Below are 23,591 nucleotides of genomic sequence, written 5' to 3'. Positions count from 1 at the left end.
ATTGAACCTGGATCTCAGGTGCTGAGGCAGTAGTGCTAACCACCGTGCTGCCCCTCAGCATAATATGTTTTTTGATTGAATAGAAGCTCCAGTCCAAAGATGTGTGGGTTAAGTTGATTGGCCATTCTAAATTGCCCCTCAGTGCCAGGGGGATTAGCAGGGTCAATACGTGGTGTTATGGGGATAGGACCTGGGTGGGATTGTTGTCGGTGCAGGCTCAATAGGCTGAACGGCCGCCTCCTGTACTGTAGGGATTCCACCTGACCCCAAGCAAAGCAGGGAGTGAGATAATGGCTCTGTGCAAGGGAGCAGAAAGCTCACTGTCAAGTAACTCTGTACTGGAGGTTGGCTAAGTAAGGCAAGATCCTGTTTGATGTAATATTCCCCTTCACTCATGCATTTGCTGTGTGCTGCTACAAGAGAGCTGCCACTGCCTGTAGAAGCTGAGTTAGCACCAAGGGAGGTACATGAAGGGGGTTGGAAATAAATATCTGGTTACTAATGACTGAAAGCATTTTGCCTTGCATGCACCACAAGCTGGAAATTGTATACCATTTGAATACTTCTACTGAACCAGATAGACTGAGTAAACTAGATTTAGATTGATGCAATCATTCATTTGCACGTTTTTCCCGTGTCTGTGTGGGTTTCCTCCGGGTGCTCCGGTTTCCTCCCACATTCCAGAGGTGTGCAAGTTAGGTTGATTGGCCGTGGTGAATTTCCCCTTTGTGTCCCAAGACGTATAGGTTAGAGGAATTAGTGGGGTAAGTATGTGGTGTTCCAGGGATAGGGCCTCGGTAAGATCCTTTGCTAGTGAATCGGTACAGACAGGATGGGCCAAATGGCCTCTTTCTGACCTGTTAGGGGTTCTGTGATTCTTGAAACAGTCGCATCTTGCCACAAAATTGAAAAAATAATTGAAGAAAATTCTCAGGATTTGCTCAGGATTGAAGTGAACAAGAAGCACAATGTAGGACAAAATTTGCAAGAGATATTGGTTGCTTGCGATAAAGGAACAGCAATAATCATGGGTGACTTTAACCTGCTTATAAAGTGGAAAAATCAGATGAGCATTGATAGTCCAATGAGGGATTCATCAAATGCTTTCAAGATTCTTTCTTAGAAAAGCCTGTTCTGGAACCAATCAGAATGCAGGTTCTTTTAGAATTAGTGTTCTAGAAGATTAATTAATGACCCGACAGTGAAGAAACCCCTTGGTAGCAGCAACCACAGTGTGATTCAGGTTGAAAGGGGGAGGAGTGGGCCTAAGATGAGTTTTTAAACTTTAATAAGGGCCACGATGTGAGTGTGAAAGCTGAGCTAGGTGAAGTGTACTAGACTCTAGGTTAGGGAATAGATCACTAGGGAAGCAGTGGCAGACATTTAAAGGGATATTTCAGAATAAGTATATTTCTACTATGAAGAATAATCCGAAAAGGAGGAGCCACCACCTACAGTTAAGCAGGGAAGTTCAGGAAAATATCAAACTTGAGGAAAACACACAACTCTCGTCTTCAAAGACGAGTGGCAGATCAGATTGGTCAACATATAAAGAACAGAAATGGATAAAAAAGAGAAATAAATTAGAGCACGAGAGGAAGAGAGCTCGGAATGTAAAAACTGATAGCAAAAGTTTCTACAGGTATTTAAACAGGAAAAGAGTAAATAAAGTGAGTGTTGGTTCTTCCGAAAGTCGGGAGTTGATGGTGGATAACAAGGAAATGGTGGATGAAATGGACAGGTATCCTGCTTCTGTCTTCACTGTAGAGGATAGCAGAAACATCCCAGTAATAGCTGTAAATCAGGAGGTAGAGAGGAACTTGGTGAAATTACTAACACTAGGGAAGTGGTATTGAGCAAACTGATGGAGCTGTGGGCCCTCAAGTCTCTGGGTCCTGATGGACTTCACTCTTGAGTCTTGAGAGGGATTCTGGAAAGGTTCTATCAGACTGCAAAGTAGCAAATATGACCCCTCCATTCAAGAAGAGAGGGAGGCAGAAAACAGGAAACTATAGGCCAATTAGCTTGATGTCTGTTGTGGGGAAGAATTGATCATTAAGGAGGTCTTAGCTGGTCACTTAGACAAGGTCAATGCGATTGGGAAGAATCTACACGGTTTTATGACAGGGAAATCATATGGGAAAGTGTGAGGTTATTCATGTGGGTAGGAAAGATGAATAAGCAGAGTAATTGAAATGGAGAAGGGCTGCAGAATGCTGAGGGGGTGAGGTGTTTTCCTGCATAATGTTTAGTGTGTCGCTGCAGCAAGTAATCAAGAAGGCTCATGGAATGGAATGCTATCCTTTATAATGAGAGGAATTGAACATAAAAGTAAAGATGTGATGTTTTAGTTATACAGGATGTGGAGATGCCGGCGTTGGACTGGGATGGGCACAGTAAACAGTCTCATTTCACTGGGTTCAAGTCCCAACAGGTTTATTTGGAATCATGAGCTTTAGGAGCGCTGCTCCTTCATCAGGTGATGGAGCAACCTGATGAAGGAGCGGTGCTCCGAAAGCTTGTGATTCCAAATAAGCTTGTTGGACTTTAACCTGGTGTTGTGAGACCTTCTTACTTAGTTTCACAGGGCGTTGGTGCGACCACATCTCAAATACCGTGTGCAGTTCTGGCCTCCTTATTTAAGGAAAGATGTAAATAAATTGGAGGCAGTTCAGAGGGTGTTTATTAGATTGATAGCTGGAATGTGTAGGTTGCCTTAGCAAAGGTTGAGAAGGCTAGACTTGTTTCCACTGAAGTTTAGAAGAGTGAGGGATGACTTGACTGCAGTATATAAGATTCTGAACAGTATTTACAAGGTGGATGTTGAAAGAATGTTTCTTCTTGTGGGTGAGTCCAGAACTAGGGGTCCCTATTTTTATAGTTTGGAATCATTCTTGTGGGACAGAGATGAGGATTTTTTTTTTGAGCTGTGTGACTTTGGAACTTTCTGCCTCAGAGGGAAGTGGAAGCGGGGTCACTGATGGTTTTAAAATGGAAGCAGATATATTTTTGTTAGGCAATGGAATCAAAGGTTACCATGGGAATGTGGGACTCCAAACACAGACTAATAAATCAAGATCTTGTGGAATGATAGCGCAGACTCGGGGTCGAATGGCCTGCTCCTCATTCGTATGTCCCTGTGAGCTTGTAAAGAACTTGGGGCTGATTCTCTGTTTGTTTTAAATGAAGTAGAACAACTTGCATTTACATGTTTCAGTGACATCTCTGCTCAAACTTGTTATCCAGGTGAGAGGCGGTCAAATTACTGCAGCGATGTCTTTGCTCTTTCTGGGTGACAGAGCAGCTGTGTAATATTATGTTCTTCCTCAGTGGGCGATTGTTGGAAGTGATCCGATACACTCCCACGATGAGGGAAATCTGAGTGTGTGCCAGAAGGAATCATCTCCGTGTCTATCTGATCACAGTGAGGGAAATCTGAGTGTGTGCCAGAAGGAATCATCTCCGTGTCTATCTGATCACAGTGAGGGAAATCTGAGTGTGTGCCAGAAGGAATCATCTCCGTGTCTATCTGATCACAGTGAGGGAAATCTGAGTGTGTGCCAGAAGGAATCATCTCCGTGTCTATCTGATCACAGTGAGGGAAATCGGAGTGTGTGCCAGAAGGAATCATCTCCGTGTCTATTTGATCACAGTGAGGGAAATCTGAGTGTGTGCCAGAAGGAATCACATCAGCACCGACCTCATTTGATTAACAAACTTCTAAATTTTTATCAGTTTCCTTGTCTGTTTCCCTCCTTTGCGTAAACCCTGGGATTCAGATTGAGACACATTTGTACAGCAACTGAATGATCACCAGAATCAAATCGGGCTAGCCATTCTTTATAGGTACAGTGATTGGCTATTTGACCACGAGGGCATCATCAACAAACCCGATTCCCTCCTGCTACAATATACGCTTCCATGAATCTAGGATATTCTTATTTTATGTGGCTCTCTTACTCACTGGTTTAATTCACTGAACTATTAAAATATGGATGCAGAAACCTTTGATCAGGGCAGGGACTCTGTTTTATTTACGGGTACGATGCAGAAGTGGGTAAGAGCTGTTGGATTGCTTCTGTTGTTTGCGGTCTGTTCTTTCGGGCATGTGGAATCGCTGACATTTATTACCCATCCCTAGTTGCCCCTGAGAAGGCGGTGAGCTGTGTAGGGACTTGCTCAACATTTGAGGCTAGTTCGAGTTCACCACAACCCTGTTGGTCTGGAGTCACGTCTCGGCCGGAATGGGTAAGGACAGCAGATTTGCTTCCCTCGACAATATGAGTATTCAGGTGGATTTCTTCATCGAGCCGGTAGACTCATTGTTCACCATTATCCCTGGTTAATGTTCGCTGAATTCAATTCCTGTCATCAGAATGGCGAGCTTGTTCTGGTGATCATTTGCCTCCTGTACAAATGTCTCTCAATCTGAATGCCCGGGTTTGTGGGAAGGAACAAAACGGACAAGAAAACTGATAAAAAATGTAGAAGTTTGTTAATCCAGACCTCTGGATTACTAATCCAGTAACAAAACCACCGTTATCATGGCTGAGCTTTATGTCACCAATTTTAACACTCGAGACTAGGTTAACCCAGTCATGTTTTGAGAGTAGGTGAGCAATGGAAGATTGTCTTCCTACTGATGGGTGAATCATTAATAATGACTTCAACTGATCACAAAATGAGCAGAGGAAGAACTAATAATAAATGTTATCTCAAGGTTACAGGAACATGCGATGCTTTGCCATAATCAGCTATTGAGCTCCAGGCTATTGTATCATTTTAAGTGGGAATTCAATTGAAAGATGATGGAATGCTTCAGTCAGAGTTAGCACAGGGCCAAGGTGCCAAATGGCTGCCGACCTACGTTGTAGTTTCTTTGTCTGAAGGAGCCCTCCACATTTTTGCACGTGGATTGATGCGAGTTGTTTTTGTACATTTGCTACTTTTTGGTTTAAGGAGTAGATGGAATTCTCATTAAATCTGGACAGATCATATACCAGCAATTATTCAACCTAGAAAGTTCAATCTTAACTTTTAATCCCACTAAAATCCCTCATCAAAATCAATTTGCCTTGTCTTGCAGGAAGTTTATGAACTGCTGAGCGAGTATGATCTAAAATACTGCTTTGTGGACAAGTACAAAGGAACAGGTGAGTGTCCCTTACTCTCAGTTCTGTCCCACGCTGCCTACTTTTCAGGCAAGACTCAGCTAAAACTGCTTGACTTGTGTATAAGTAATGAATACATGCTTTGATCTCCAGCATTATAATGAGGTGCAGTTTCCAGTGTGAATTATCCCTGGTTGATTATTTCAGGATGTTGTTTCAACATGTGATGGGAAAAGGCTGAACACTCTGGTATAGTAAACCCCTCATTCTTCAATAAAAGGGGTCTAGTTTTGCGCCTCTAGTTTTCTAGGACAATTATTTTGAAATATTCGCATTCTTGGTTTCTCCTGATATTTTGTTTTACATTTCCTCTTCAGTAATTTCCGCCTGTTTGGTTCTAGCTTCATTGTGTGGAATTATCTTTTCTTCTGTTCCCACATTTTGTCAATTTTCAGAGGTTTCAGCTAAACCCTCCTCTTCCAGACTGTTGTGGTTAAACCTCTGCAATCTACCCCCATTATTCACTCTTCTTTGCAATTTTGCACCCTTTCCAAGCTAAGTAGTAAGCTACAACTATGTACTTCCTGTAAGTAGGGGGGAATTTACCTTGCATTTGCCCAGATTGTTTGCACATGTCCCAGGGTGCTGCAGTCTGTAGCTAAGAAGGAAATGGCCAAAGGGATATTGAACAAGTTTGGGAACACGCTGTGTTAGAGTTAAAGGGGTAGTGAACCAGTTTGGGAACACACCGGATTAGGGAGCTAACGTGTTCTCTCCACAGTGGTAGGCTTCAAGTATGTGCTTTTAATTTGATTTATTATTGTCACATGTATTAGTATATGGTGCAAAGTATTGTTTCTTGCACGCTATACAGACAGCATACTGTACATAGAGAAGGAAAGGAGAGAGTGGAGAATATAATGTTACAGTCATAGCTAGGGTGTAGAGAAAGATTAACTCAATGCGAGGTAGGTCCATTCAAACGTCTGATGGCAGCAGTGAAGAAGCTGTTCTTGATTCCTGTACATGCTGAGATCCTCATTTCAGTTGCCTGTCTTGCCTGAACTGTAGTCTGAGATTTCTAATCTTTTAATGAATAGTGAAATGACTTTGGATTTGGTTTAGTCCATTTATCTTTTGTTAAAATTGTAATTGTTGCAATTAAATGCAGGAAGTAGAGTGGAATTTAAGGTATCAATACTTTCTACTTGTGGAGAAATTCTGCATTTGTCAATATGTCAGTAAGCTTTGGTGGTACAGAATTGGACTTTGCTCAGTATTGAATTGTTTGTAATGCTCTGCCTGTCATGCAGTGATTCTTTTTAATTTTAATATCTTTTATTAGCTTTTTTTGCTAATAATATAGCAAACTCAAAGATTCATACAGTGCCGCAAGATCATTTCCAAACTGGAACATGTAGGGAGAGACAGAAAGAAAATACCAATACAGCCGGTTCAGATTGTGCATTGTATCCAGCACCTCCGTTCTGCGAATAAAGAAAGGGATTATTGAAGGATGGGGAATATCGGGATAACAAGATGCAGCCACAATTGGCTCGGCGCTGCATAACCCAGCTCTCAGGATAGTGGTGAGAGAGCTACAGAACTAATGGAAGGCCTTGTAGGGATACGTTCGACAAAGCGGAGACCAGAACTTTAAGATCAGGGTCCCACACCTTACGTTCGCGGCAAACAAGAGTTCCATTGCTATACATCCCAGAATGATTTAATGCCAATTCGAAATTGAAGGCGGCTGATCACTAATCCATGAGTGTAGGATAGTTTCTGTGCTGCAAATGTCAGGATGTTGTACAGCCTTTTCCCGTTGGCATCACTAATCTGGGAGACCCAGTATCAGAGGCAGGGAATGAAACTCTAAGGCCGTATCAAAGATCCCCTCGCTCTTGTAGAACATTAAACCGTAGACTCTAATCTTGACACAGGACCAAAAACAATGCAGGGTAATCCCGTGTCTATCTTGCGCATCTGACGCTGAGGATATGGTGGGGTCAAACCTGTGCCACAAGCTTGGAGTAATATGCAGACGGTGCAATATTTTAAACTGAGTTTCTTTTGCTCTTTTACAAGCTGAAACTTTATTAGCACGTTCCCAGATATCACCCCTTGTCTCCTCGTCAATACTTACCGTGAGGTCTCTCTCCCAAGACCGCCGTGTGTCGAATGTATTTTCACAAGATCTGGAACATAGAGAGTTGTAAAATGTGATTAAATGTCTGGGATCGCCAGATAGCAGGATTTGTTTCACTGGGGAAATCTTGAGACAACTCTTTTTGATGTTAAGATGGATAAAGTCCATAAGCTGCAAGTATCTAAAAAAGGAATTATTCAGAGTATCAAACTGTTACATAGCTGGTCAAAACATAACTGGGTAGCGCCGTTAAACACCGCCTAGTCGACAGAGACCTCTATCCCTCTGGATATCGAAACCGTGCTCTCTAAGACCTGGCAGGAAATCTGGATCACCCTGAACGGGAGAGAGAACGGAAGTTGAATTAGATTCCCTCCAACTCTCAGACCATCATCCAGGCCTGTCGAGTGTTTATAACAATCGGATTGTCTCATTTATCTAACAGCACCTGGGCATCCCTAAGAAATAAAAGTGACTACAAGGACTGGTCAGCTTCAACATCAAGCCATGTGCAGGAAGGGTCTCCCTTAACCCATTCACGTATAAATCTAAGGTGTGAAGCTAACTGGTGCATCTTAATGTTTGACATCCCGAACCCTTCTCTAGAACCAGGCAGCTGCAGCTTGGCTAGTTTTAAATGAGGCGGCTTCTTGTTCCAAACAAAAGAACTGACTGATCCACCAACTTCTTTAAGGACCGTATCAGACAACAGGATAGGTAGCATTTGCAGTGGCTCTGTCATTCGATTATACCTGTTACACACCTCGAATGAGGATAAATTTAGTGAAATGAGAAGCTTGATAACCGAGTGGGGAATGTTTGCTGAACCGTTCAAAGCACAATGGTAACATTAAACTAACTTTGCTCATTACAGATAAATCTGCAACCCTTTCCCTCGCTCTGTGACCTCCTATAGCTCTGAGGTTTCTGCATTCCTCAGTTCTGGCCCGTTATGCACTCCCCTCTTCCTTGGACAGATTTTTGATAGAATGGGGAGTGGAGGGTTATGAGAGGGGGGGGGGGGCGCAAGGCAGGCTCGATGGGCCAAATGGCCTACTCTTTCTTATGATCTTCCTTCACACTGCCTGAGCCCTAACTCTGGAGTTTCCTCCCTAAACCTCTCCTCCTTTAAGGTACTCCTTTAAAACCTCCCTCTTTTTAACAACAATGTTTTTTTTTTGGCTCATTTGTTTGCATTCCTGGGAAGTGGCTTGGGGACTTTTTACTTTATGAAACGCAAGTTACTGTTTGTGCCGCTTTGTTGCTGCAGTTGGAGTGCTGGGATCGAGCTCTGCGCCACTGGAGAGCTAAGACAGTTACCGATCCCTGTCCACTAACTCTCAGAGCCACAGTGCTGGACAGGTGTGGGTTTGACTGTTGTTTTTCAATGTCCACCCATTTCCACAACCCCTGTTCTCACTGTCCACCAACCTGTATTCCAGCATTACTGAGGGAGGGGCGGACTCAGGAATCAGTTGCATTAACTTTCCTTTTTTGTGTTTATTTCCAGCTTTTGTCACTTTATTGAACAGGGATCAAGCGAACGATGCCATCGAGAAGTTTCACCAGTCGACACTCCGGGATCGAGAGATTTCAGTCCAGTTGCAGCCGACTGATGCTCTGCTCTGCATTGCCAATCTGCCTCTTGCCTTTACTCAGCAGCAGTTTGAAGAGCTGGTGCGACCTTTTGGGAACCTGGAACGATGTTTCCTTGTGTACAGTGAGCTTTCGGGACACTCAAAGGGGTACGGTTTTGTGGAATACATGAAAAAGGACTCTGCTGCCCGTGCCAAATCGGAACTGCTCGGGAAACAGCTGGGGACGCGAACCCTGTATGTTCACTGGACTGACGTCAACCAACTGACTCTTGATCTTATCCATTCCAAGTGCCTGTGTGTGGACAAACTTCCACATGATTACAAAGACCTGCAGGCTTTCCGCCAGGCCTTCAGCAACATCTATGAGCCAACCTATTGCCAGGTATGAACAATGGTGATAAGCGGGCAATATGGAGGCCAGAATGGTCTAGAGACTTATTTAAAATCTGAGTCACTGGGTCCCTTATTGTCAGCGCTGGGTGAAGAGTTAAGGGTCTTACAGAGGTTTACTCTTATGTTCTCTTTACACTGCGAGAGGTCAGTTGTAGCCACCTCGTGTTACCTGAGAATGTGACCTGAACAACTTGTTGAGCACTGTGAGGAAATGCTGCAGGTTACTAGGGGTGGGATACAGTGAAAAGTATTGTTTCTTGCTCATGATACAGACATAGCATACCATTCATAGACTTCATAGGGGTGAAGGAAAGGAGAGGGTGCGGAATATCGTGTATCGGCCATAGGGTGAAGAGAAAGATCAGCTTCCCCTTTACGTTCGTTGCTTGTTTGTTAATTGCAAGTTTCAGTTTTTCTTGAACTAGAACACACAGCTACAGTAATAAATGTGGCATCTTCACTGCTGTGGGAGTTGGTGATAGGCTTACACTTTAGTGTTGTTCCTGTCTTAGTCTGGACCAGAAACTTTTGCTGTGTGTACATCTGCCCTTGCCAATCATCTCGCACTCACGCTCCATCTGGGACATTTGAGCTGCTGCTTTGTACACTTTGGGCCCTTTGTAATTCCTTTTAGTGTTCGTGCCAAACCAGGTGTGCTGCCAATGACTTTACTCACTGCTATTAATTGTCTGCACATGTTAACATTTTTGAACATGTATTGGAAGATGTGGCATTCGGATTCTCCAGCCTTGCCATTGTGTTTCTATTGTAGCTTTCCTTTCCAACATACACCGTAGCTTAGTTTACAAATGGTGCCTTGGGAAGATGAAGGTGGGTGTGGAAGCTGACCCGATAATAAGTTGAGAATTGTAAATCACTGGAGATTTATTCTATCTCAGAGGGGTTCCTCTGTAGATGCAGCAAAGGAAATAGGATAAATAATAGTGAACAATTGTAAAGGGAGCCTGTTCAACTCATCCAATATCAGCCAGTACCTTTATCCACGCCACTGGCCCCACACCATCTGGATACAGTATAACACAATGAGATTGTGTAGGCTTCTGCTAACTTCTTCCTGCATGTTACATCAAATACTGATTCGCCTGTGCTTGTGGAATAATACTTTATTTATATGCTGGAAATCTGACGCACAAATAGAAAATTCTGGAAAGACGGAGCAGGCTCGGTGGATTAGTTTGTATCCCAACATGTGCAGGTTGGGGAGATTAGCGAGGTAAATACATGGGGTTATGGGGATAGGGCTTGGGTGGGATGCTCTGTCGGAGAGTTGGTGCTGACTCAATGGGCCGAAGGGCCTCTTTCTGCGCTGTAGGGTTTCTAATTCTAAGTCTGGCAGAAATTGTGGAGGGAGCACGTACAAACACACCAAAAGGCAGTTGAAGTAAGCCAGAAACAGTGTAAACATTTTGAGTCTGGGTGACTTCTCCAGAACTGATTTTGTTTATTGTTGCCCAGCGCCTTGTCAGCTGAGGGTTTTGCAGCACTTATTTCGAGTTTTAACTCTTGCGAAATGTTGAGTTGCTGGACAGTTTGATTATTAAGACTGATTTGATCTCTGCTGTAATAAACACACATCACTGCGGATGCTGGAATCTGAAACAAAGACTGGAAATGCTGGAAAATCTCAGCAGGTTTGACAGCATCTGTGGAGAGAGAATAGAGCTAACGTATCGAGTCTAGAAGGGTCATCCAGACTCAACATTGGCTCCATTCTCTCTCCACAGATGCTGTCAGACCTGCTGAGATTTTCCAGCATTTTTCTGTTGATCTCTGCTGTTTTGTGTGGCGGGATAGGATAAATTTTAAAAAATAATCTTCACTGCATTGCCAGACATCCCGCTTCCCGCCAGAAGAATTGGATTAATTCTAGCTGTACGTTGGTGCTTTTTGTTCTTTATTGTTTACAGACTGCCCAATGAATGCTTCATTTTAACCTCTTTCCTCAACCGGGAATGTGTGACATGGTGGGACAGATGGGACTCGGTTAACTGTTCACATTATTCTCAATGATCCCAAACATCTGAGATCTCCACAGTCAGGCTGGAATTCACGCAGCATCTTTGTCATGGAGGAAACACCTCCCATTCCGACAGCAGATAGTCTGGAAAGCTGGGACAGAGAGCGGCTGTTTGGGAGAGGTTTAAGGAGAGACTCCAGTGGGGTTGAATCTCTCCACAGGATGTCCATTCTCGGGCTTGTTGTTAATGAAGTCACTGAGAGCTGCTGGTCGGCGCTGTAACATTTTACAGTATCAGAGATGAAGTGGCAAATTGCCTCGTTCCTGAGTTGGCAGTTGTGCAGTATTTAAAACCAGATGTTTGTTTCCCCCGGTCAAGAATAATATTCATTGTAAAACATTATGAACTTCATACACCCCTTTCCTCGTGGTCCCAGGGTCAGACTCCGTACACTGCTCTACGCAATGTGGTAGACAGGACTGTGAAATGAAGCATGCAAGACCTGCTGCTTTCGGGAAAGAATATTTTTCACAGCCCACTTGGTTGCCTGTTACTTATTTGCTTTTCTTTTTCTCTTCACCCATTCCCCATCCGTTGCTTCCTGCATCATCTGTATTCCCGCCCCCCTCCGGTGCAGCTGGCTCAGGGACCCGATGGGCAGTTTCGAGGCTTTGCCGTTGTGGAATATGAAGCTCCGGAACAAGCTGAGCAAGTGCAGAGGGAGATGGACGGGCTCTGGGTCGGTGGGAACCACATTCGGGTCTCGTTCTGTGCACCGGGACCCCCAGGGCGGAGCATGCTTCCAGCCCTCATAGCAGCTCAAGCAATGGTGAGTCTATAATTGAATCTGCGTCAGTATATAGAATTCCAGCACTGGATGGCCTCTTGTATTAAACCTCGGAAGACTCTGAAATATCTAACTGGCTTTGAGCAATGGTAGACTGGAATGCAAAGTACAATATCGTGGGGCAGGGAGACACGAACTGAGCACAATGCTCCCATGTTTGAGTAGCTTGTTGATCACTGCACTGGCGTAGTCATTCAGATGACAGCAGAGAGCAGCAAGTGCCTGTGGAATTGGACTTTATGTCAGCATCTGTCCTGCAGTTACCATGACTCCTGTATGATCTCCATTCCATGGGCTGTTGTAAAACTCTCCTCTGTTTTGTTTCTTGTCCTAGGCAATGAACCGTGGGAAGGGTCTTCTCCCCGAACCCAATCCTATGCAGATTCTGAACAGCCTCAATAACCCAGCGACGTTGCAGCTTCTCCTAAACCCGTTTATTCACGGAGGCACGGGCGCACAGCAGGGTGAGTCACTGTCTGCGATGGATATGTCTTTATTCAGAGCCGCTCTGTGTCCTCCGGGTACTCAGTATGGCAGGATGCAGTGGTCCAGGTTAAACTGGAGCTGAACGGCCTGTAGCTGACTCCGACGATAACTGATCACCTCGGCAAAAGTACAGCAGGGAATCACGAGCACAGTCGGATGTGCGTGCGTAAACAAAGTTTTAGTATGTATCAAATTTATAATTACAATGATAAAAATCATCTCTCTTGCCGTGCCGTAGGAATATCCAGTCGAGAGGAGGATCCAGCTGACTTCACCTTTTTAGATTTGGTAATCGAAGAATGTTCATCCCAATTCCTTGCCTTTCTCTTTTTTAATGTTTTCCACCTGTGTATTTCATGGGCAGTGGAGTAGTTCATCCTTAATCTTCCAGCACGATAGTCATGGCTGATTTAGTGCACAGTTACAGTGTCTAGCTGTGGTCCTGGCCTTTCCCTTTTGACCAATGCTTTTTAAAAATTCTTCATGGGATGTGGGCGTCACTGGCTGGCCAGCATTTATTGCCCATCCCTATTTGCCCTTGGAGGGCAGTTGAGAGTCAACCATATTGCTGTGGCTCTGGAGTCACATGTAGGCCAGACCGGGTAAGGACGGCAGATTTCCTTCCCTGAAGGACACTAGTGAACCAGATGGGTTTTTCCAACAATCGACAATGGACTTTTCATTCCAGATTTATTTTTAAATTAAATTCAAGTTTTGCCATCTATCATGAAGGTCTCTGGAGCATTACCATGGTCTCTGGATCACTAGCCCAGTGACAATACCACTTCACCACTGCCTCAGGAAGTGGTTGAAAGTAGGGCCTGAGGTAGTTTATTTAATGTAGGAAATAGCAGTCTGCATCACTGCCTCTCCCTAATTACCACTGAGGAGGTGCCAGTGGGTCTCCTTGAATTGAAGTCCATGGTGAGATACTGCCCAGTGCTGAGAAGGAGGAGGGAGTTTCTAACCATGGAATGACTATATTTCCAAGTCAGGATGCTGTGTGACTTGGGAGGGAGTTTGGCGTTGCTGCTGGTTCCGTGTCCATGATTTCTGCCTTGTGTGGGAAGTGCTCCATGTCAGAACATCAAGTCTTTCCGTTCCTTTGACATCTAGGGGATCTGTCTTGTGTCTTCACCCTTCTTGATAAATGAGTGTACATAGGTGTAAGAGGAATTTTCTGAGGTGTTTCCCTGGGGTGCCCTCACTCAACCAATACATAGACTGCGAAAGACAGTATATAGTTAAAGAATGAAAAGGAATTTATTTGCTAATGCATGCATCAGGAGAGAGACACAGTCAGTGAGGGTTGACTGTTCTCTGAGCTAATATTGCAAGAGAAAATTATTATATTATTCTGAACATTTCAATATCCCACCCAGTCTCGTCAATCAGACTGGAGGGTCCAATCACAGCATTACACATTATTACCTTAGCCACTAACGTTCCAACTGTCAGCAGGATGAGGAGATTATTATTGCCCATGTCGGTTCCTTCCCCTTTTCCTAGGAAACCTAACCCACATCATTACCAACGTCCAAGGCCAGAGTTAACATTGTGATTTTTAACTGGTGAAAGGAGTCACTCTTTCACTGGAACTGGGGCCTCCTTTATCAGCTTGAGAGACTGCTCCAGCCTCGCTCTCCATGAACAAATTTACTCCCTTAAATAGCTGGCCTATGATTCAACTTGTTTTCGCGCATCCAAAAACAGATAAGAGAAGCAGCTTTTCTATGCTCCATTGTGTTAAAAGAATTCGGTCTGTCTATCACTGTGTTTCCCATCATGCTACATTCAGAACAAAGTTGGCCAAGGCACACAATACACATGTATTGAAAATACAGTTTAAGCTTATAATACTTGGGTTAATTTGTGGTTGTACAGTTTATAATACCTTTGCAGTTTATAATACCGTTGCATATTTTGTTCCAGACACATTGTGAATTCTCACATTTATATATGTATACATATATATATATATATAAAATATATAAGGCACTTTATGATTACCTTAACCTAATTTACTTATTATAGTAAAACTAAAATGAAGGGCCTCATACTAACAATTCTGTACTACCCCCCCACACACACACACACACACACACACACACACACACACACACACCCACCAACCCATCAATAGGTTTTAATAATTTCTGATTCTGTCACCTACTTTCCAAAAGCAGAAACTGATAGCCAAGTTCCGCACGCATGAGGACGGCCTCAACTGGGATCTTGGGTTCATGTCACATTTCTTGTAACCCCCACCATGCTGCCTGGGTTTGCAAAATTCTGCGAACAGCCCTGGCTTGAGACAATTCACACCCCTTTAACCTGTGATTACCCCTCTCTCCACGCACACTGTCTGTACCTGTAATAACTTGATTACCTGTAAAGACTCTCATTCCAACCATTCTTCACATTCCAGCCTGTAATTATCTTGCTATTGTATCATTGTCTATGTTTGCCTACCTTTCCACTCATCTGATGAAGGAGCAGCATTCCGAAAGCTTGTGATTCCAAATAAACCAGTTGGACTTTAACCTGGTGTTGTGAGACTTCTTGCTGTGTCCCACGTCATTCCAATGCCGGCATCTTCACCTCATTCCAAATATATGACAATGTTTCCATAAGCATGAATAAATGTTAACTTTAGTCGTGGAATTCCTGCACAAAAGAAGCTAACCAAAGTACTTCTCTTTAGGGATTCTGGGAGCTGCTCCTCCAGTGCCTTTGCTGGGGAATCCCGGGCTAGGCGCTGCCCTCTTGCAAATGGTTTTCCAGGGCCAAAATCCGACACAAACCCAGGTAAGTCTCCAACTACCAAAGCAAGTGATTGTAAAGGGGCTGGAAGGGAGGCTTTGTGCTGAAGCTTCAGAGAGTTCATTAGTGACCAAAGGACGTACCCTTGTCTTTGAAGGCTTACTGTTTTCAGTGGTAACATCAAACCCTGTTCTTTCTCTTCCTTGCTCTTCCCAGTCTGAGCTAATGTATCAAATCAGTGCGGGAGAACTTTGTCACGGCGATGATTCCTTCCAGCTCCTGTGTTTTTCAGTAGGTCTGTCACTTGCTCCACGATGGAATGGAAAGTATTGGTTCAGTAAAACTAACATTTCCATCTAACGATGAAATTGAACATTAACGGATGTATTTCGGAGTCCTGCTTGAGCCACTGTAGATAACATCAGTATTGAAGCATGTCATCGATCACCCCATGTTTCCCTGGCTGGTTACAGTGAACATGTCCTGGTGCCTGTTGGAGTGTGTGTGTGTAGAATGGCAGATTGGAGATGTTAGTGTAGAATTTTAAAACTTTTAAAAAGTGAGCGATGATGATAACTGCAGTGGTAATTGTAATGTGTCGATAACACAACACTTCATGGAGATGTTTTTACTTCAGGTGATGCAAATATGTCATCAAAATCAAAAGCCAGTTGTTGGAGTGGAACTGGAAAAGGCAGTAAGCTAGCTTATTTTTCTTTTTCCTTGCACTTTCTCCCCTTATCCATTCACCATCAGGAGACATTTCTCCCCCTGTTTGCAGTCAGGTCAGATGCAGTGATGAGCACTCACCGCCAAGTCCATTGACCTTGAAGCAGCTCACCATGTGCACCAGTGTGATTGGTTTGTTGCTTGACCTTGTCATGAATTCAGTGAGATGGGTGGCACAGTGGTTAGCACTGCTGCCTCACGGCACCAGGGACCCAGATTCGATTCCCAGCTTGGGTCACTGTCTGTGCGGAGTCTGCATGTCCTCCCTGTGTCTGTGTGGGTTTCCTCCGGGTGCTCCGGTTTCCTCCCACAGTCCAAAGATGTGCGGGTTAGGTTGATTGGCCAGGTTAAAAATTGCTGCTTAGAGTCCTGAGATGCGTAGGTTAGAGGGATTAGTGGGTAAATATGTGGGGGTAGGGCCTGGGTGGGATTGTGGTCGGTGCAGACTCGATGGGCCGAATGGCCTCCTTCTGCACTGTAGGGTTTCTAAGATTCTATGGGGCCTGGGTGGGATTGTGGTCGGTGCAGACTTGATGGGCCGAATGGCTTCCTGCTGCACTGTAGGATTCGATGAGATTCTGCAAGTTCTTCAGTCAAGTCAGAGCCACCTTGAGACCGGCTTTCTTGTGCATTAAGTGTTTACAAGATTTTTTTTCAAGTGATGGATGATTGATTTGTTTTACTGAAGTTAACTGTGCTGCAAATTGCTCCATAGACTTCGAGTTCAACTTATTCTCATTTCTCTGAAGACACTAGCCCATTTGTTTTACAAGTGCTGTTGCTCAGTGAAGCATTGGAATGATCGCAGACATTGGTTACAGTTAGAGTTATTGGGAGAATCGTGAGACACTGTCTAGATTACTGAGTGAATTAGGGGTCACCCTATTCAGCCCACTGTTGCTGTGATGAGGATTTAATTTCCTCAAGGACTCTCGTCCAGAACGCACAGACTTCATTCCCTCTGCACCCCTTTAGTTGGCGTCGGAGGAAAGTTGTTTGCAGTGCTGCCCAGGAAGCTGAACCCTAAAACCCTGAGGAAATGTCAGCACCCGCACTGCTCCGAACAATCTGCAGCTGAATGTTGTAGGCTAACAGAAACACTCCTGGGACTGCTGTGTGTTTTGAACCCAGTCACTGTGAGATGCTGCCTTTATACTGGGGAAAAGAAACCACGTTTTCATGTTTCTGAATTCCAGTCATCACAGAAAACAGATCCAGGCTCCTTCCATATTTTTGCTTTTGGCCCAGAATTATTTGCTCTGTAGTCCATTCTCGCTAAAGCTAGCAGTGCTGTATGTACCCTGAGAGTTGATTTGACCATTATACAAGTATGAGTATAATTAATTGAAGTCCACAGTTTTTAAATTTGTAGTTTCTACCCCTGCCCTGCTCCTCCTCCTAATTGTATTTTTCTCTCTCCTCTCCTGAGTTACTCCCTGTCTCGGGTGTTAGTTACACTGGCAACTGCCCAAGTGGCTGTTCATTGTGCAAGAGTCTAGGTGATGAATGGTAGCAGGTTACTTAACAGCTGGAGCTGTCACAGCAGCATGTGAGGTACAAGATGCAACATTTTGGGTGGCGCAGTGGTTAGCACTGCTGCCTCACAGCACCAGGGACCCGGATTCAATTCCCGCTTGGGTCACCATCTGTGTGGAGTTTGCACATTCTGCCCGTGTCTGCGTGGGTTTCCTCCGGGTGCTCTGGTTTCCTCCCACAGTCTAAAGATGTGCGGGTTAGGTGGATTGGCCATGCTAAATTGCCCCTTAGTGCCTGGGGGGCTAGCTAGGGTAAATGTATGGGGTTTTGGGGATAGGGCCTGGGTGGGATTGTGGTCGGTGCAGACTCAATGGGCCGAATGGCCTCCTTCTGCACTGTAGGATTCTATGATTTTTATTCCTCCTGCACCAATAAGAGATGGAACGTGTATTCTTCCTGACTTTATAACTCGATCATAAGCAGGTACTGAATAAAACAGCACACATTGGCTAGTCTAGAGCTGGTGCAATGGACTTTTTATACTGTGCACCAGCCAGAAGGTGGACATCAGTTGCATGTTTGCCTTGAAGGCAGGCAGCATGACAGGAGTCCAGTGACATGCTAGAGTGAAGAGGGAGTATGAAACTCTAGACCAGTGTATTACTCAAGGGCACACAGACAGTTTCAGCTGGGGAATTCTGGCTGGAAGTCTTTAAATTCAATCAGATACAAAGGAATGAATCTGACTCTTGCTTTTAGGATTCCAAAGTGGACTAGTTCACGGAGACCTGTTAAATAAGGTGGCTTTTTTCCTGGCATTATGGCATTTAATAGCTTTTACTATTCTTACACTTTACTTTTTATCTATTCATGTAATGACTGACCTTTCATTCTCTGCTGCACCACCCCCCCCCCCCCCCCCCTTTCCCCTCTATACCTGTTGTGTCCTAGAATGCTTTGCTTGGGAATCCAGTTTTTCTGCAGAATCTGGTTTGGACCCAGCTGATGCACAATAAAGAGAACCAGGCATTCCTCAATGTAAGTCCACAACAAGTAGCTTGTGTGCTAGGGTTTGCCTTCATAGTGTTTACAACACATACTGATCACATTCATTTTAGCCTTGCTGTACAGTTTTAGTTGGATTAAGTGGTGGCAGAGCAATTGGTTTGCTTGTTGCAATAATTGGAAGAGAGTTCTAGATTCTAAGCATCAGCGTTACTGAGAATGGGCTCACCGAAGCTGTTGGTTTACAATGATGGTTAATCACTGTACTCCATTAGGCTGTTCAAAACCTTCAGTGTTTTCCTTAACAGGGAAAAGAAATTAAAATCAAATCGTTCTGATCTTGAGCCAGTGCAGTTGTGTGTGGTTTACACTTTGTCTTTCATACCAAAAAACACAGACGCGATTGCTGGAATGCCTTTCGCCGTGTTGAGCAGGTTTCCTTTGGAACATAACAAGAGCCTGTCGTGTGAAATAATTTGGTTTCTGTCACATTCCGCCCCAAGTCTCGAATCCTCTTCTGTTTCCTTCATCTGTTGCTCTCTCCACTTGGATAGATTGAGAATCCATTTCACATTGCAGGCACCCAACAACAATGTCCATGACTCTGATCAGAATGGTTTATTGACCAAACCCTCCGTCAACCACGTGAAACAGAAAATCCTCTGGCCCGAGATGTGTTAATGCTGGCATTGTGATCGGTCATATTTTCTATCGACTCTAGTCGGGGTCCCTCCTGTTTCATAACTCTATCGCCCCACTTCCAGTGTTCAGAATCCAAATGGTGTCATTTTGTGCCACTTAATCCCCATTAATTTCCGCTTTGCTTATCCATACATTTCATACCTTGTACCCTTGGCCTTTGCTTCCCCATCCCATCCATGGCCTTTGCTCAGTAAGGAGCTGGTTTCACAGATGGCAGTTCAGCAGTTGAAATGAAAAGGATGAGGTGTGGTGTTATGAACTGCAAGTCAGTAACTGCTTATCCATTGCTACTGTTTGGATTCAGATTATCAGGACATGGCCATCCGTGCACTGGCCCTCGATTTGCAGGGCTAATTCCTTCTCACAGTGAGAAAGATGCAGGCTGCTTGGATTCAGTGGTATAAATATGGAAATCTGTCTGCTGGAATCCAGATTTAAAGGCTGATAGTACAGAAGCAGCTGAGTGTGATAACATTCCGACTATTATTGAGTTTTAGCTGGACTGCTATTTAATTAGTCCCTTTCCAAACTCCATACACGGAGTCTTAATGAATATTGATTGGCAATTAAAATATGGAGGCAGCTTGGCTAAATCCAAATACATCTGCACTTTACAGCAGGGAATGCTGAATGATCAGGAGTGCTGATTATTTCCAGTCCCTCATGGTTGTAGGTGCTTTAGTGACATCAATCCCCCACAGCCCCGGCCCAAATACAAACCTCTTCCCATTCAGTGCTGTGACTGATTAGTTTTTTCAAATGTGAGTCCAGGCTCATCCCTGCCTATAGTCAGGGATAAAAGCAATGATGAGTTAAATCAGGACTGAATAACTGGTGGAGGCTGAGACCCGAAACTGTTTTAAGAAGTACCTGGATATACAGCACCTTGAGTGCTGTAAGACACAGGGTTATGGACCGAGTGCAGGAAGGTGGGATTAGAAAGGGTACCTGGGTGTCTTTGGGCTGGCATGGGCAGGATGGGCCTAATGGCCTCCTTCTGTGCTGTAATTTTCCAATGGAATGCAAGCTTGGGTTTTTAAAGGAAAAATGAGTATAGCATGAAGCAGAGCAGAGTGAAGGATTCTCACTCTAATGGTCATCTGAAAAGATTGATCAGGAGACTCCGCCATTAGTTTAATGTTGATGTGGAGACGCTGGGAGGAAAAACAAATATTTTGGCGCTTAACAAAAGTCGAAGCTTGAATAGCATCATGGCCTTATTGCTGTGGACGGGAGGGGAAAGGCTTTCAGTCAGAGGGCTGATGTGTTCGAGAAACCAAATGGGGAGTTGTTGGATTCTGTTTTACACTCTGTTCCAGGGATTGGCACGGCCGTGTATTCGAGCAGATCGGAGCGGATCCTTCAGTTTTCATTTTCTTGGTAACCGGTTTAAGCTGAGCGATTGATGTCCAGGTTACGAAATGGCATTGTCTGTATGTGTGTGTATGTGTGTGTTTTCAGAAGCCTGGGATTCTTGGTGAATCTCCTCTTGCAGCTATGCAGCCAAACCCAATTGGACTCGGAGCCCCTCCACAGCGGGGAAAGGGACTTCTTGGGGAATCACCCACAGGTATGTAAAATTTATCTACAGAAGCTGCTGAAGCTATCCCTACTTCTCGCACGTATCCCCCAGTACATTGCCTCGTCGCACATTGTAATCTAATCCATGTCCTCGGGGAACGCTGTAACTGGTGTTTAAATAGTGCGCTGCTCCTCACCCCGCCTTTGGGCGTCAAAATCCGAACAATTACTTTCTCGTTGGCTGCTGCACGTGAGACACTGATCTGAAGTTGAGGACCTTTGTTTTAATTGGCAGCCTCCAAATAAATAATTCGCCAAGTGTCTGACTGAGGGAAAGTCTGTCCGAGCTGTAGCTTTGCGAATAGGTATCTTTCACTGGGGCTCTGTGTGTGTGTGTGAATTACTTTGCAGTAACATTCCCTTACCATCTCCTGTCAGAGAGTAGGGTGAGGGAGGAGTCAGTGCTGTGTCCCAGCTGTGCATGGAGGACCTAAGGACCTCTCCCAGTGTCACAGGGATGAGGGAGGTGAATGCTCAGGCCACACACACTCGTGAATATCAGTAAACGCTAGATATCGAGAGCTGCTTAATCTGCTCAGGGTTTTGGATGACAATCCTGAGGAAAGTAGATCAGTGATGATTGAACCCAAGAGTTGAATTGTGACTCTTGTCATAACTTGTCACTGTGGGGTTCATTTTCTATCTTATTTTATTTTTCTCTCCTTAGCAAACATCATTTTTAGCCATGAATTGTTTTGGATCCATAATGTCAGTCCTCTGTCTGTCATCACCAATGTCCTGTTGGTTTATCTTTACACATTCCTCTTCAGTGAATGCAAGCAGGCTTTTTCCGCTGAGGCTAGGGGAGAAAAAAACCAGAGGGCATGGGTTAAGGGTGGAAGGAGAAAAGTTTAAAGGGAATATTAGGGGGGGGCTTCTTCACGCAGAGAGTGGTGGGAGTGTGGAATGAGCTGCCGGATAAAGTGGTAAATGCGGGGTCACTTTTAACATTTAAGAAAAACTTGGACGGGTTCATGGATGAGAGGGGTGTGGAGGGATATGGTCCAAGTGCAGGTCAGTGGGACGAGGCAAAAAATGGTTCGGCACAGACAAGAAGGGCCAAAAGGCCTGTTTCTGAGCTGTAATTTTCTATGGTTCAGTTTCTTGTTGGCTAAGGACTGACATCTTCCAACATCCATTGAGAGCAATGAAACACCTTCGTCCTGTCCATTACAGACAGTTTTCACTTTATGCTTTTAAACCCAAAAGGACTTTGCCTCCTGGGTTGGGTGTAGCTGCCAGTTACAGTAGGTCAGTGCAGATTGAGTTTTAAGTGACGCTGGGCTGAATTAGCAGAGGAGGATTTCATTAATTGATATTTTAATTACCAATACATCTCACTGGTGTCTGCCTTCCCCGTTCCAATCTGCATTGGCTGACAATACGAGCGGGCGGTTTGAGTCAGTGGTTACCTTGCCTCGATATCTCGATTTGAGCTGGATTTGAATTGGATGGTCTGTATCATTTGTTCCCCTTTCAGGGCTGAACTCTGAGCGAGCACAGGGACAGATGAAGCTGCCGATGATGCCAATGGGGACAGTGCAGTCCCAGCAGTATCTTGGTCAAATGCCACCAGACGTGCAGGGAATGATGGAGAATCCACTGCATTCTCGGCAAGTCACCTCTCCTCCGCTTACTCCAGCTCCTCTGCAGGGAATCCCCACGTCCATTCTGGGCTCGGTGCTCAGTGACTTGAAGAAACAGAGGCAGCAGAACATGTCACATGCGGAGGCCGACTCAGTCACATCAGGGGTGAGAGGCCAGACTTTCAAATGTTTCCGAGGGGTCGAAGTGGACTTTTTTCTGTTTGTTTCCATCTACCTTCTCCTGTTACGTGCTGGGTTGGAATCATTGGTAATCCCTTGTAACTAATTGTTTCGTCAGGTTTTGTGTGCTTTTTTTAACCAATTGAAAAGTTGTGATTTGGATTGAGTCCAGTACAAGTGTGTAGTTTTAGATTGTGACTAACTGGGAAGTGTGTGTTTGAGATGTGCCTGTAATATAAATGTAACCCAGAGAGCAATGAGGGGACACTCTGATTTTAAATATGTTTCTGTTGCAGCCATCACTGTTGGGCGAACCACCAAAAGACTTTAGAATGCCTCAGAATCCATATCTCAACCTGCGGAGTGTGTTCCCCGGTAGCCAGCCTGGTAAGGAGCAGATAGTTAGCTTGATAATGGGCATTAGAGGCTGTGGGCAACACAGTGATTGATGCTTCCAGTGTGTTGCAATGAATGTCAAACTGTGGAATGAAAACATTTTGGTTCAAGCGATGAGTAAGTGAATCCACTATCACTCCACCCCGACACCCCAGTTTCTCCATCATGTGGCAGACTGACCCCGTCCCCCGCTGCATGTTGCCCCCTCCCTGCTTATGCCACTCTCCCGCCCTCAGCCACTCATACAGGCCACCCTCACCGTCTCCCATCGCTGCGTGTGTCACCTCTGCCCTTTTCTTTGTGTATATCACAACATCCCCCCCCCCCCCCCTCACAGCCCGCACCAGTCACCCACCTTGTGCCGTCTATCCTCTCGTCCTGCGTGGACACGCAAACTTGTCATGTACGGGGTAGCATGGTGGCACAGTGGTTAGCACTGCTGCTTCACAGTGCCAGGAATTTGACTCCCAGCTTGGGTCACTATCTGTGTGGAGTCTGCACGTCCTCCCCGTGTCTGCGTGGGTTTCCTGCGGGTGTTCCGGTTTCCTCCCACAGTCCGAAAGACGTGCTGGTTAGGTGGATTGGCTGTGCTAAATTGCCCCTTAGTGTC

At 44.8% G+C, this 23,591-nt stretch overlaps 1 protein-coding gene across 3 annotated transcripts in view; it reads left to right on the top strand.

The window, feature by feature from the left end:
- Positions 1–23,591, top strand: part of raver1 (ribonucleoprotein, PTB-binding 1) — a 39,702-nt gene that overhangs the window by 5,545 nt on the left and 10,566 nt on the right. For 2 of the 3 annotated variants that reach the window (XM_078234984.1, XM_078234983.1), the window contains exons 2-10: positions 5,087–5,153; positions 8,771–9,240; positions 11,868–12,059; positions 12,412–12,541; positions 15,268–15,371; positions 18,483–18,569; positions 20,700–20,808; positions 22,300–22,571; positions 22,882–22,972. In XM_078234984.1, the coding sequence (XP_078091110.1) occupies positions 5,087–5,153; positions 8,771–9,240; positions 11,868–12,059; positions 12,412–12,541; positions 15,268–15,371; positions 18,483–18,569; positions 20,700–20,808; positions 22,300–22,571; positions 22,882–22,972 (1,522 nt within the window). The remainder of the gene's footprint in view (positions 1–5,086; positions 5,154–8,770; positions 9,241–11,867; positions 12,060–12,411; positions 12,542–15,267; positions 15,372–18,482; positions 18,570–20,699; positions 20,809–22,299; positions 22,572–22,881; positions 22,973–23,591) is intronic. The other variant, XM_078234985.1, reaches the window with a different exon arrangement.

Source organism: Mustelus asterias, chromosome 19 (assembly GCF_964213995.1).
Source record: "Mustelus asterias chromosome 19, sMusAst1.hap1.1, whole genome shotgun sequence".
Classification (NCBI taxonomy): Eukaryota; Metazoa; Chordata; class Chondrichthyes; order Carcharhiniformes; family Triakidae; genus Mustelus; species Mustelus asterias.
Note: the sequence above shows the minus strand (reverse complement) of the source record. Positions and strands in the feature narration are given on the sequence as shown.